General features: G+C 37.0%; 1 protein-coding gene across 1 annotated transcript in view; it reads right to left on the reverse strand.

The window, feature by feature from the left end:
* VAV3 (vav guanine nucleotide exchange factor 3) overlaps positions 1–15,732 on the reverse strand; it is a 406,520-nt gene that overhangs the window by 18,589 nt on the left and 372,199 nt on the right. The window contains exons 23-25 of the mRNA XM_032621142.1: positions 10,486–10,602; positions 9,835–9,922; positions 3,887–4,016 (exon numbers count right to left, since the gene is read on the reverse strand). Of these exons, the coding sequence (XP_032477033.1) occupies positions 3,887–4,016; positions 9,835–9,922; positions 10,486–10,602 (335 nt within the window). The remainder of the gene's footprint in view (positions 1–3,886; positions 4,017–9,834; positions 9,923–10,485; positions 10,603–15,732) is intronic.

A 15,732-nucleotide genomic window follows, 5' to 3' on the forward strand; every position in this document is an offset into this window, starting at 1 on the left:
AAAACCTAGCATGCTGTTTTTTAAAGAACATAATAAAATATCTAATCTCATTCCTTATTCATCAGGTGAGAAAGCTGAGGCCCGGATAGGCTAAGTGACTTGCCTGGGGTCAGACGGCTACTGAGTAGCAGACCTGAAAATAATTAAGCGCTCACTGTACAGCAAGAAAGGCAAAAGTCAGTTCAGTGCCCTTCAAATACACAGGCCCTAGGGGTACACCCGCAGCAGTCTAAGGCACGTTTCCTGCGACCGTTTTTGGAAAGTAATGGGATTCTTACACAGATCCACAGAACCACGGAGCCACTGCAGTTTCTAGGGAAGCACAACGGCTCACTGATGTGCCTGACTGCTCTTTGTTCTCTTCCTTCCTCTCATTATCTCTCTTGGAAACACTCAAGTCATTGTGGAGGCAAAAACAGTCTCACAGCCCTAGGAAAGAGCCTTGCTTACAACGGGCTCCTCACCTACAAATGCTACACGCTCCTTGCCCAATCCTCTGGATGTCTGTTTCATTCTAATTAGTGTCTTTACATATGTTTTTTTGTTGTTCTGGTTTTTTTGCGGTACGCGGGCCTTTCACTGTTGTGGCCTCTCCCGTTGTGGAGCACAGGCTCCGGAGGCGCAGGCTCAGTGGCCATGGCTCACGGGCCCAGCCGCTCCGCGGCATGTGGGGTCTTCCCGGACCGGGGCACGAACTCGTGTCCCCTGCATCGGCAGGCGGACTCTCAACCACTGCGCCACCAGGGAAGCCCTATATATGTTATTTTGCAATTGCATGAGGTAGGCCTGTCATAATCTTACCATATTTTACAAACTTGAGAAGAGTTTTTAATTCTCCCAAGAACATCCAAACCTAAACTAATACAGAAGCAAGCAGCCTCTTCTACGATGCCCTGGGACTTTCTTTTCCAAGGTGACTATATAACATGTAGGAGAAAAATAATAATAAATCGCAGGTTTCAGGAGTTAGAACTCCAATCTCAACCTCCACCCAGAACACAGCGTGGTCCTAGGCTTTGGCTTGCCTGCTCTGCTTCCTCCATTACTTAGAAGCAACGAAGATGCCATGCCCTGTCCTGTATCCCAAGGTACTACTTCTTCATAAAAGTTATTCTGAGATGGTATTCAGCAGCACACCCAAAGCTGTGAACCAGAGGTAAGGACTCTAAAGACATCCTACACAATCTTTCTATACAGAATATGTAGAGTTTCCTCTTTACCACTTCCTGAGAGACACGTGTGTAAAAACTGAAGCAGTGTTTTAATTAAGGGTTAACCTTTAATCAGGACTTGGTATAAAATAAGCAAGGGGTATTTTAAAAAATCATAAAAGCAAAGATGTAAATTGCTATGAGTTAAAACTAGTAATTCAACAATTAGAAATACAGGAAAATGTTTGCTGTGTTAGAGGAGTGACTAGTAGTAGTAGGAAAGCAGCAGCTGTGGTAGAAGTGGTAGAATCAGCAGCAGCTGACTTTTATGGCGTGTTTACCATGTTACCAGCACTCTGCTAAATGCTTTAATGTACAGCACCTCATTCAATGCTCAAAATCATCATAGTGTTCTCATTTCATACGAAACGTCAGCAACAAGTAAATAAAACACTGGGATAATATACATTTGATCTAAGATTATAATCCTGCTGAATAATCTCGGAGTGTAGACCATCAGGAAATTATTGCTGACTGACGTACCAGCACGTGCCCTCACTTCTTTCTGGTCACTTCAGGAGTGAGATCTTCCCTGATCATCCTATATAAAAATATCAAACTCCTAACCCAGACTTGCCAGAGCTGCCTCATTAAAATATAAGCTCCATAAGGATAGGGACTCTGCTGAATCCCAAGACCTAGAACAGCGCGTTTTCTGCGTTAGGTAATTATTATATGCTGAAGGAACGAATAACTGAATGTAGCTTGCATGGACGCTCAAAATCATGTTATTGGCCATGCTTTGAAAAAGAAAAAGAGCCTGTAATGCCATCCCTAGTGGCTAAAGAAGTTTGAGCACTGAATACTTGGTCAAACACTAGAAAAAAATTTTAGCTAGGCAGCTTCATTCGTAGTTGACCAATATTCTCTGAGTGCCCACATGTGCCAAGCACAGGAGTGCCTGAGAGTGACCACACAGTGAAATAGAGGGTTAAGAACCTTCCACTGATTGGGATACCGGCTCTCCCTGACTGCCAGTCCCTCTCACCCGGACTTTCTAAAACTAAGCAAACAACTCAGACAGGATTTTTAGTGTAACTGACCTCCTGGGCAACTTTATCTCCTGCTACTGGGAAGGCAAAGTAAAAGAATTGAAAATTATACTTTTCGTGTAGGGAAAAAATGTCATAACCCTGGTAGGCTTTTAAGAAGTTTGTAGAAAAAATTGTTTCTTAAGGGGAAGTTCCATTTTTTTTTTTAGAAGATGTTGGGGGTACGAGTTTATTAATTAATTAATTTTTGCTGTGTTGCGCCTTCGTTTCTGTGAGAGGGCTTTTTCTAGTTGTGGCAAGAGGGGGCCACTCTTCCTTACGGTGCGCAGGCCTCTCACTATCGTGGCCTCTCTTGTTGTGGAGCACAGGCTCCAGACGCACAGGCTCAGTAGTTGTGGCTCAGGGGCCTAGTTGCTCTGCGGCATGTGGGATCTTCCCAGACCAGGGCTCAAACCTGCGTTCCCCCACATTAGCAGGCAGATTCTCAACTGCTGCGCCACCAGGGAAGCCTGGGGAAGTTCCATTTTTGAATGAGCAAAACTTATGGCCTATATGAACATCTAAGATAACTGGGTAAGAGTGGGCTAAAAACTGAAAGATAAATTTTAATGTGTTTACAGTTTCAACAAAAAGTGTGCTCTGACTACTTTCATTGCACAATCTTGTTCATTTATCACTGATCCTTGTGAAGAGAACAGCTATTAAGTTATTCAAATTGAAAAAAAAAAATGTCAGTTGATGTGACAAATTACTTATATATTTACTTTATGGAAATGTTATGAAATTTTACTGGTGGTGTTAGTGCCCTGAGCGTTGCTTCCCTTTCAGTTTCTGCTTTTAGGGGAAAAAAGTTATATTACATGATGCAAATTCTTTTTATTTCAAATACCTCTAGATATTCCTATTTTGCTTAGGCCAAACCTTCTGAGGGTAATAAAATTGTATTCCTTTCTCTTCTAAAAAAGTTTTATGAAATTAAAATAAGAGGATGAAATCACACTTTATTCATAGCATTTTTTCATCATAGTGTTCTCTACATGCTGTATCTATTAACAGGAAGATTATATGACATTAAACGGTGACGAGAAAAACGTTTTTGAGTTGAACTCACACTCAAACTATAACATGCCTTCTGTTTGTGTGCTAATCTTTTGTGATTATTTGTGGCACAGTGCTCATTCTGAAAAGAAGTGGCTAATGTTTACTTTTAAATATTGGCATCAGAGGAAACATGCTTTTAGCTATTTCAGAGTTCCGAAAGTAATCATTGAAATAGAATCTATAAGAAGACTTGCAGTGCAAGGTTAGATGGGAGAACTGTGCACCAGCCTTGCTTAAATACTGTTAATCAAACAGGATTATGACCATAAACATGTATCAGTTAAAAAGCGTTTGGCTAATATAAAAGTCAGTGAAAAGTACAAAACTTACATATTAACATACCCTATATTTCTGATGGATTTAACACACACATGATTTTTAATTTGGCATGAAGAACTAAATCTAGGCATGTTCATAAACCTGTTGGTCCATCTGATTCTGCTTTGCTCCAGAAAAATTCCTTGTTAAATGCATCAGCATATTAATTGGTTCTATTCCAGAATCTGGAATGAAGATGTTTAATGTTATCATGCCTTCGATCCTTAAGTGACAGCAAATTGTATTCTAAATTACAATACTCACAGCTGTTGCCTGCTCTGTTACCCCTCTGTCCAGATGAATGCTCTGGCTCCTTGTATGGAAACTGCAGAGTTGTATCCAAGGTTCTGAATCCTTCTTTAAGAGAGTGATGCTTGTAGTACTCCACAAGTTCCTTTAGGAAAAAAGAATCAAACACATGAATTCCTTGACACGTAATTATATACAATAGAGGGATGATCAATTTAATGCTAAATTTTCCATAAGCCTATCTTAGTGTGAGTACATGATCATCTTCTCCCTGCAGCCTGGGGGTGCATGACACCTAACTAGTAATTGCCCTTGCTACCCAGGCCATTTATAATGTGAGTTACCCGCTCTTGCTGCCCAACATCCTGTAGTCTTCAGTCAGTTGTAGTAAGTAAAGAGAAGCCATACTAAACCTCAGTTTCAGAGCAGTAATTATTGTTCTTATTTATGGAATAACTCCCTTTATTTTTGTTTAGAAAGGCAACAGCTGTTTTATGAATATATAGCAATTTCTAGCTTCCTGCATTTTCTTTCAACATAAGCAGAAAAACAAACTCAATCCTAAATGTACTCTTCCATGGTAAGCCAAAGTTGTTAAGCTACAAATGCTACTTACTTGACATTGTTTCTGGCTTATGAGGAAGTGTTAGTGCCCTTCTCATAGCTGTCATCTGGTACTTAATGTCATCTGGTACAATAACGTAGTTCTTTCCAATTTTCTCTTATACCTAATTTGCCCCAAATGCATCCAAGCCTAATATAATAACTACCCACCATCTTTCATACTAAAATTTCAGGAAATTTCTTTCAAGATGTTGGTTTCATAGGTTCTGCACAAATCTGAATCCCTCTACTTCAAACAGAAATTGAAAAATGATTAATTCATAATGGAAAAATGCATACTATCATTAGATGAGTACTATAGACGTTTCTTAGAAAAACCTGAAATGAAAATAAAAGCATAATCACTTTTAATCTAACTATTCAGTGCTTCTACTACAGCACTGTTGTTTAAAACAAACAGTATAAAAGCAACTCATTTCTTTAAAAAACCACACTGTTGTCGATTCAGTATCTCCACTCAATGGGTATGTTCAAAGTTCCCAAAACAAATCAGTCGGGCCAAAAATCACCCAAAAGAAGAGAAAGAGGATCATCAATGATTTAGTTATTATTTTTGACCAAACTCGGATGAGTTGTGGAATGCATCGTGCGGGGAGTTCCAGGGGTCACAGAGATTTTGAAGATAAGGTTCCTAGGTGTCCTCACCCTTGAAGGAAAGTGAAGGATTATGGGAGTTCAAAGGCAAGAAAGAGAGCTTCCTTTTCTGAGTCCAGTGGGGAGGATGAGGGAAGAGTTCATGATGGAGGTAGCTTGGCTTAAATTGAAGAACAGGTAAAATTTCAAAAGCCAGGAAGGAGGGAAGGATTATTTTAAGTAGAGCGGTCAGGCTGGGAACAGACACAAACATAACAAAGACCACGTTCATAAACTAAAAGGAGCCTGGTTTGGCTAAAGTATTGGATGAAGCAAATGGAGATTCTTCACCTTTCACATCTGGGGATAATAAACCATTTCACAGGCTATAGCGAAGAATGTATAAAGTGCCTGGTACGTGTGAATAATCATGAGAGTTACCATGATCCCATGTGCCAGGCCTTTTATATAGTTTCTTACAATCTTCAAACAAGAAACAAGAGATGTGCCTTTTCACCCTGATGCTCAACGCTCAGTGAGATTAATCAGCTTTGGGCAAGTTTGTATAACTGGTGTCTGGCTCCAAAGTTTGTGCTCTGAACTACATCATATTATTAGCAAATAGTACCTGGCAAATGTAAATATGCAAAAAGTGAAGCAAAGGGAAGGAGCATCTTCTAAGTATCTATGGTATACCAGGAATTTGTTCTCTTAGACCCAAGATGCTATGGTTTGACACTTAAAAATATTTTTTTCTTCCATCCTTTCTTCCTTGCTTGGGCCCAGATTATGGGTGCCCTTGATGAAGCAAAGGAGTGTGGAACCTGACCAACTTAAAAAAAAAAAAAAAGTTAAAATATCAGAAGATTATATCCTCAAAATGACTTCACTGATCAGAATATGGCATTTATATTATGGTGATTTTAGCCTGGCTCGCAAAGGCAATGTCTGGAATTAAATTCTACTTAGAGACCAATATTATCATTTAATTTCTTTAAATGCAAAATTTTGTAAGGTCTCTGGAAGAACGGTACACTTTATGATCATTTGCATCAGCAAGACTATATATATATATATATATATATATATATATATATATAAATGAAACAGTTCTCTTAGTCTTCTCATTTAAACTGAATGAAATGTGTTCTTTTCTTTAGCAAAAATGTGAAAATCAACCTGAGAGTAATTATAAGCCAATAACTTTGAACTTCAGTGTAATTTTGTTATAAGTAATATGAATTTTATGCATGATATCATGAATTGGTATGAATTAAGGTTTACGTGAAGTTGGCTAGAAACTACAGAATTATCATTACTGAAAAGGACTTGGTCATCATTTAATACCTATCCACCTCCAAATTTTATGGAAGAAAAAAATGACTTTTCCAAGGCCTAGGGTCATGTGGCTTGGTAAGCTGTAAAACACTTTTTTATCACTTCACTGAGCATGGAAGATATTTTAGTTCCATTTTTACAGTCTTATGAGGGTAAATCTCCCTACATCTTTCTAACTGGGTAGAATTAAATAGTGCCATGGTGGATCTCTTCCAACTTATGCCTTTCAGTATTTTAGTCTAATCCACCTCTGCTTTAGCAATCATTGACCTTCAAGTACTACAAGTAAATAAGAAGACTCTAAACAAAAGAAATTGCTAAGCTTTCCTTATCTCACACTGACACAGTGGCGTCAACAATTCAGGTCTCTCTGAAAAATAATGAGTGAGAGCCAGTCATTCCAATTACCAAGGAAACAGGCAGTGGAGATGATTTATAAACAGCATTTGGATGTGGACTGTCTGGCATACATGAAAATTAGAACAAAATTAATGCCTTGTAATCTGGATACTGAAATTCATTTAGAATTTGGATTTAATGACTAAGAAAAACAAAGATTTTGATTAACCAAGCCATTGAAACCAGAGGGAAAAGGTTAGGTCATAACCACCTGAGGCCAATCTTCTTTTTGAGAAACTGGCTAATTTAAAACAAATTCTGGATTTTGTTTTCATTTTACATCCTTTCCAAATTAAATTTAATTCCAGGCCCTAATGAGTGTCATTAGGTAGATGAATATAACTTTACCAGCCATGATGGGAAGATACTGAACTAAAGAAAATGCATAGACTGTTATGTATTTATAATGGGAACCGTGTTATTTGACACCAACACGATAAAATGTAACCTCCTTGAGGTTGCATGATGCAGGTTCAGAGAAGCTCCTACGTTCCCAAGGTGCCTATCAACCTTCTCCCTTCTTCCAGAGGGGCTAGTTACTGAGATAGGAGCCATTCCTTCTGATCAGGTATCTATGTGGCATTTCCCAGTGGAGGGTCAAAGGACAGCAATATTGTGAGGTTCTCAGTACACAGAGATCTACTAATTTGAAAGCTGTTTTGAACAGTTGAGTCCTTTTTGAATTGTGCAAAAACACAGTAACTTCACATAGTGAGGACTCAATATAAATTTGTTCAACAAATGAACAGAAACAAAGAGGAGGAAGTAGGTCCAGACAACTTCAACACTCTCTTCAGCAACATTTACAGTGATTTTGTAAGAGCTGACAGAAGTATTCATCTAAGGCTGAGATTTTTCAGCTCCTTGTCTGTCATATCCTTTTGCTGAAGTTTTTTTTTTTTCCATTGTAGTTTTGCAGTTAATTCTTAATCCCCTCCCTTTAACCCTCTGCACTATGTACTTCCTTACAAAAGATCCCCAGATATGGAGGAAAAAACATGCATGTGTCTCTTGCAGTGGCATTTCTGATGTCTTACACATAGCGTATAAGGGGAGTTTATTTTAGCTCTGTGACAACTATTAATTCCCTTTCCAGAACATCATTGCAGAAACTTTTACTGCTCTCTGGTCCAAGTTATTTGAATTCTGGGTCTTTATTGCTTATATTATAATAACAGCTTTACATGCAGATAGGAACTTGAGGATCTGTGTCCACTAATCCAGGTCATGCAGTATTTACTGGCTTTTCACATCTGACCTTAGAGGATGAGGAACTTTCTTGAGCTGAATCCAGGTGATAAAGAGCTGAATTGATTGGCCCTCTCCAGTGACTATTCCTTTCATCCTCTTTGCTTATCTCCTGTGATGGAAGTCCGTTTTGTTGCTTTCAAAGTCATCAAGGCTGGTAGTCAGCTTTGGCCCAACAGCATTTTTTTTTTTAAAGTCTCGTATTAACTATAATACCACGGAGAAGCTTCATTACCAACCACCCTAATTTCTTCAGGTGAGTCAAGCTGGTGTGTCTTGCAGCGATGTGGAGACTTCCTGTTCACGCTTTTATCATGTCTCGGCTGGGGCTGTTACTCATTATTTGTGCATCCACTTGCTACCTCCCTGCTAGGTTTTCCTTTAGGGAAGAACCTCCTCAGGTCCAGTTTTCTCTGTGCACAGCCTGCTTGTTCCAGCAGAACATAACTCACTGCCAGCAGGGAGGATACCTGGATCTTGGTTGCCAACTTGACAGGGTTTACATTTTCCAGGACACAGTCTTGCTACCCATCCTTAGCTTTTGAATTGGGAATGTGATATTTATGTCCAGAGAGGTTTTCTTATTTTTCTTTCAACTCAAGATGCTTCAATTTCTTTAAAACGCTGATTCCTGTCTTGAAGCAGTTCTAAATTTTTAGATAAAGCTTTCAAGCTGGCTTATTTTGTAAGGCTCTCTTACGCTCAGTTTTAACTTTAATGTTAACATCTGCAAAGTGCTTTGAGATGTTTTCTGCAAATCTGCAAAGTGCTTTGAGATGTTTTCTGGAACGATGCAGTGTGTATCATTTGACTGATGGTTCAATCAATGAGTGGTCCTTCCCAATGTTACTCAAGGTACTTAGCAGGGTGCTACAAATGCATCTTATGTCCTATCTCCAAGTTCTTCATTATCTCAAGAAACGCTTGCAAACTTGAGAAACAGACTTGAGATCATTTTTCATGAAATAAGAACTTGTCAATGCACAAGCATTGACAGTAAATGCACAAGCATGTGCACAAGCAATGCACATGTAATGACATACTGATATATGTATTGTTGATATGACATATACTATTCTTATATGCTAAGTTACACTTTTAAAAATCATCAGAATTAATAATCTTTATTTATTTGAAACAACTTGGTAACAACATACTGTTCAATTTAAATGTAAAATTCCTATGAAATATCACTGTCATGTGGTAAAAATGCCACCTTGTTAATGTTTAATTGTCCAAGGTAATGAAGGAGAGCTGTAGTACAGGTCAGCTAAAATAGCAGAAAATACAAAAAGGTTTTCCATTTGACAGCATGTTTTGCATGAAATGAACCTAAATGTGAGCGGTATTTTACCAATTACAACTTTTTAATGTTATAATTTAAAATATCTTCCTCTGCCTAAATGAAGAGATAGAGGCAGAGGAAGAAAGAAGCATGTTAAAACTCTGCTGTGTGTCATTCAAACAAGGTAAAACACAAGTAACTGAAAGTTGATTGTTTTGAACGTGTCTGTGGCTCTAAGAATCTTCTAGTGTGGACTCTGAAATATTATCTAAAACTTGTAAACTTAGTTTACAATGAAAAATATGTCTAGGGCAATATAAAACTTAACTAGAATTCTTACAATTAAAATTTTCAGGATTCTGCTGCATAATTATGGTATGATTCTCTTTAAACAATGTTTCAGTGAGCAAATACTCCAAGAAACTAGAATTAAACTGACCTTTCTAATAGGAGAAAAATAAGGACCACAGATTGAAAAGAACTAATCAATGCTTACCATTAAGCTTTTAAACTTTCTATTTTCTGCAATGTGAAAAAAGCCATCTCTTGTTAAAATCTTGATGTGCTTTGCTTCATTATTGTACCTGTGGGCAATGAATAACTTATGAATATAAATGTGTTTTTAATCAGTAGAAATCAATAATTACCAGAGGGCATGCCCCAATAACATTATAGGAATTAATTCTGAAGACAAAATATATACCTATGCCAATACACTGGTGACAGCTAATTAACAAAATATATTCACTAGATTGGTTGAAGATACAACCAATATTTGAAGTGAGACAGGGGGTTGGGTTAGATTTGATCAATCACTATGCCCAATTTATTTATAAGATCAATGTGGGAATATGGAAAAACAAAATAAAATCTAGTAATTTATAATTCTTAGGATTTACTAGAAACATACACATATCAAGTACAATGTTATGAAAGAAATGTAGTATGCCAATTAGCAGCCTATAACACAATACCATTTTTTCTAACAGATATTTTCAAGTATTAATGAACTGTCTGGAGAGATGATACATTATTTCTGCTGCAATTAGAACCTTGGTTTTCAGCTTCAGTGTTATATATGTCAGATGATCTATGCAATTATGAAAACAGGAAAGCTATTTCTGTAAAAAGTACTTGTCCCACTTACTTAATGCTAATTGCATATTCTCCTGACTCTTTGGTCCTGTGCCTCACAAGGTAAGTACTATTTACCCTGTTAATAAGTTCAGTCTCTGCCTGCAATCTTTCCATTGCTCCAGCATACCTGTAAGAAACAAAGATGCAGAAAATTTGGGTAATGTACCTGGAAGAGAACAGAGGCTAAAAATATGTATCTGTTAGGATTTTAATTTAGTGGCAGATCTGAACTGTTTTTACTTCTGTACTAATTATAGTACTTCAAAAAAATAATGCAGAAAAAAGTCCTTTAGATACGTCCAAACACAAACGCTCTACAAAGATTACAACAGTGAAGTGAATATTGCCTAACATACACTAAATATTTATCAAATAAATAAATGGGACAAAGAAAAGAATTAATAGGTATCGGGTTAGAGAGAGAGTTGTGGGGAATTTAAGGACAAGAAGGAAAAAGACTTGTAGGGAAGTGTTGCCCTGCCTAAGACACACACAGATGTACATACACGTATACACACATACACGCACTCCTCCAATATTTCACCTTTTCTAGGTAGAACAGTATGAAACAAAATTTCCTTTGAGTATTGTAAGAAAATTAAAAAACAATTTAAATTATTTTAAAATAATTATTTTTAGATATAAGATTAATTCTTGTAGTCCACAATTTTGATAACCAATTTTCTTAAGAAACTGGTAGTAATGAATAAAATTTTTAAAAGGTAGATATTTTCAAAACCAGAATTCAATTCTTCCTAAACTATACTGGTCTTAAGCATACCCAGATCCCATAACAATAATAATAAAAGGCCCAAATTCAATGTTAAAATATTCTTTAATGACCCTTCGCATCAAATACAGGTTTAGCATTTATTGACAAAATATATCAGATTATGGGTAATAAAAGTTAAAGGAAAAACTTTTATGTTGAGATCAGCTATCTTTCAAATCAATATTCTAGAAAATTTTCTGATTCACATATGGACTCATGTAACCCAGTGTAAATACCCACATCTAATCTATGCTAAATATTGGGTTGGCCAAAATGTTTGTTCGGTTAGTGAATACGTTCAATAAAATTCTTTGTGAAAATGAAAAATGTTTTATTTTTATTTAAAACCAAACGAACTTTTTGACCAATCCAATATTTAAAATACACATGGTAGGCATTTGACAAGTTTGTAAAGGGAGGAGGACATGTGAGGTTTCCACCAAGTACAGAAGAAAAGCTAAGGGCATTTTATGTAGATGGTACCTTGGGTTAAAGTTAGGATAACCACTGACTTATTACTACCTAGTATAATCTGACTCACATCTTCCTCTTAAATCTTATCTCTAACAAACCCCTTCTTTACTAGTCTCCAGGCTTCTTTCAGGTTCAAGAATTCTTAGAGTTTTGCATAGACTATATTCCTGTGTTGGAAAACTCTCAGCCTCTGTCAACCCACATTGCTTCTCATCCTGCAGGTTTAGAGAGTCTTTTCTGACCATTCCAGCTAAAGAACACTGTCCTGTATCTGGCACTCTCCACTCCATTATTCTCATTACAGTATCCCTAATTTCCTTCATAGCATTTATGGCAATTAGCATATAGCATAAGCATTTTTATCAGAGTAACACATGAACATAATTTTTAAAAGTCAAGTCGTACTATAAAACTATAATGAAAAAGCAGCACTACCCCATCTTATCAGATTCTACCTCAAGTCCCATTTCAAGTATTTCACCTATTTTTCCTTGTTATTTTTTAATATCTACTTGAATATTTTTAAATAACATGATTAAAGTACAATTTATCAATTTAATTTTTAATTTTTTTTTTTTTTTTTTTTTTTTTGCGGTACGCGGGCCTCTCACTGTTGTGGCCTCTCCCATTGCGGAGCACAGGCTCCGGACGCGCAGGCTCAGCGGCCATGGCTCATGGGCCCAGCTGCTCCACAGCATGTGGGATCTTCCCAGACCGGGGCATGAACCCGTATTCCCTGCATTGGCAGGCGGACTCTCAACCAGATTCAGTTAAACATATACATATATTCATTCTTTTTTGGGTTCTTTTCTCTTATAGGTTATCATAGAATATGGAGTAGAGTTCCCTGTCCTATAAAGTATGTCCTTGTTGGTTATCTATCTTATATATAGTAGTGTGTGAATGTTCATCCCAAGTTCCTGATTTATCCCTCCCCACAACGTTTCCCCTTTGGTAACTGTAAGTTAGTTTTCAATATCCCAAAGTCCATTTCTGTTTTGTAAATAAATTTATTTGTATCATTGTTTAAAATTAGATTCCAGGGCTACCCTGGTGGCGCAGTGGTTGAGAGTCTGCCTGCCGATATCATGGCAGGCAGTGATATCATGTCTTTATATGACTTACTTCACTTAGTATGACAATCTCTAGGTCCATGCATGTTGCTGCAAAAGGCATTATTTCATTTTTTTTATGGCTGAGTAATATTTTCCATTGTCTGTATGTACCACATCTTCTTTACCCATTCCTCTGTCCCTAGACATTTAGGTTGCTTCCATGTCTTGGCTATTGTAGATAGTGCTGCAATGAACATTAGGGAAGCATGTATCCTTTCAAACCATGTTTTCTCTGGATATGTGCCCAGGAATGGGATTGCTGGATCATATGGTAGTTCTATTTTTAGTTATTTAAGGAACCTCCATACTGTTTTCCATAGTGGTAGTGCCAATTTACATTCCATCAATAGTGTAGAAGGGTTCACATTTCTCCACACCCCCTCCAGCATTTATTGTTTGTGGACTTTTTGACCAGTGTGAGGTGATACCTCATTGGAGTTTTGATTAGCATTTCTCTGATAATTAGTGATGTTGAGCATCTTTTCATATGCCTTTTGGCCAACTGTATGTCTTCTTTGGAGAAATGTTTATTTAGGTCTTCTGCCCATTTTTCGATTGGGATTTTTTTTTGTTTGTTTTTTTTGACATAGAGCTGCTTGAGCTGTTTACATATTTTGGAGATTAATCCCTTGTCAGTCACTTTGTTTGCAAATATTTTCTCCCATTCTGTGGGTTGTCGTTTTGATTTTTTTTAATGGTTTCCTTTCCTGTGCAGAAGCTTTTAAGTTTAATTAGGTCCCATTTGTTTATTTTCGCTTTTATTTTCATTACTCTAGGAGGTGAATCCAAAAAGATATTGCTGAGATTTATGTCAGAGTGTTCTGCCTATGTTTTCCTCTAAGAGTTTTGATAGTGTCTGGGCTTACCTTTAGGTCTTTAATCCATTTTGAGTTTATTTTTGTGTATGGTATTAGAGAATGTTCTAATTTCATTCTTTTACATGTAGCTGTCCAGTTTTCCCAGCATCACTTACTGAAGAGACTGTCTTATCTCCATTGTACATTCTTCCCTTCTTTGTCATAGATTTAAAAAAATTTTTTTTCTAAATTTTTTGGTTGCACTGTGCAACATGTGGGATCTTAGTTCCCTGACCAGAGATCAAACCTATGCTCCTTGCAGTGAAAGCATGGTGTCTTACCCACTGGACTTCCAGGGAAATTCCTCCTTTGTCATAGATTAATTGACCATAGGTCTGTGGGTTTATTTCTGGGCTTTCAATCCTGTTCCATTGATCTATATTTCTGTTTATGTGCCAGTACCATACTGTTTTGATGATTGTAGATTTGTAGTATAGTCTGAAGTCGGGGAGTCTGATTCCTCCAGCTCCGTTTTTCTTTCTCAGGATTGCTTTGGCTATTTGGGGCCTTTTGTGTTCCCACACAAATTGTAAAATTTTTTGTTCTAATTCTGTGAAAAATGCCATTGGTAATTTGATAGAGATTGCATTGAATCTGCAGATTGCCTTTGGTAGTACAGTCATTTTGACAACATTGATTCTTCCCGTCCAAGAACATGGTATATGTTTCCATCTGTTTGTGTCATCTACGATTTTTTTCTCAGCATCATAGTTTTTGAAGTACAAGTCTTTTGCCTCCTTTGGTAGGTTTATTCCTGGGTATTTTATTCTTTTTCATGTTATGGTAAATGGGATTGTTTCTTTAATTTCTCTTTCTTATCTTTCGTTGTTAGTATATAGAAATGCAAGCGATTTCTGTGTATTAACTTTGTATCCTGAAACTTTTTTTCAAACCATGTTTTTCTCCGGATCTACTCCCAGTAGTGGGATTGTTGGATCATATGGTAGCTCTGTTTTTAGTTTTTTAAGGAACCTCCATACTGTTCTCTATAGTGGCTGTACCAATTTACATCCCCACCAACAGTGTAGGAGGGTTCCCTTTTCTCCACACCCTCTCCAGCATTTATTGTTTGTGGACTTTTCGATGTTGCCCATAATGACTGGTGTGAGGTGATATATCATTGTAGTTTTGACTTGCATTTCTCTAATAATTAGTGATGTTGAGCATCTTTTCATGTACCTCTTGGCCATCTTTATCTCTTCTTTGAAGAAATGACTATTTAGGTCCCACTTTCTGGAGAGCTTTTATCATAAATGGGTGTTGAATTTTGTCAAAAGCTTTTCCTGTATCTATTTAGATGATCATATGGTTTTTATTCTTCAATTTGTTGATGTGGTGCATCACACTGATTGATTTGCAAATACTGAAAATTCCTTGCATCCCTGGGATAAATCTCACTTGATTACAGTGTATGATCACATTTAATATATTGTTGGTTTCAGATTGCTAGTATTTTGTTGAGGATTTTTGTGTCTATGTCCATCAGTGATATTGGCCTGTAATTTTCTTTTTTTGTGGTATCTCTGTCTGATTTTGGTATTGGGGTGATGCTGGCCTCATAGAATGCATTTGGGAGTGTTCCATCCTCTGTGACTTTCTGGAAGAGTGTGAGAAGTATAGGTGTTAACTCTTCTCTAAATGTTTGATAGAATTTGCCTGTGCAGCAATCTTGTTCTGGACTTTTGTTTGCTGGGAGTCTTTTAATCAGTTTCAATTTCTTTTCATGTTTTCTATTTCTTCCTGGTTCAGTCTTGGGAGATTGTACCTTTCTGAGAATCTGTCCATTTCTTCTAGGTTGTCCATGTTATTGGCATGTAGTTGCTTGTAGTACTCTCTTATGATCCTTTGTATTTCTGTGTTGTCAGTTGTAATTTCTTTTTCATTTCTAATTGTATTGATTTGAGCCCTCTCCCTCTTTTTCTTGATGAGTCTGGCTAAAGTTTTGTCAATTTTGTTTATCTTTTCAAAGAACCAGCTTACAGTTTCATTTATCTTTTCTATTTTCTTCATCTCTATTTCATTTATTTCTGCTCAGATCT

This window comes from Phocoena sinus, chromosome 1 (assembly GCF_008692025.1).
Source record: "Phocoena sinus isolate mPhoSin1 chromosome 1, mPhoSin1.pri, whole genome shotgun sequence".
Classification (NCBI taxonomy): Eukaryota; Metazoa; Chordata; class Mammalia; order Artiodactyla; family Phocoenidae; genus Phocoena; species Phocoena sinus.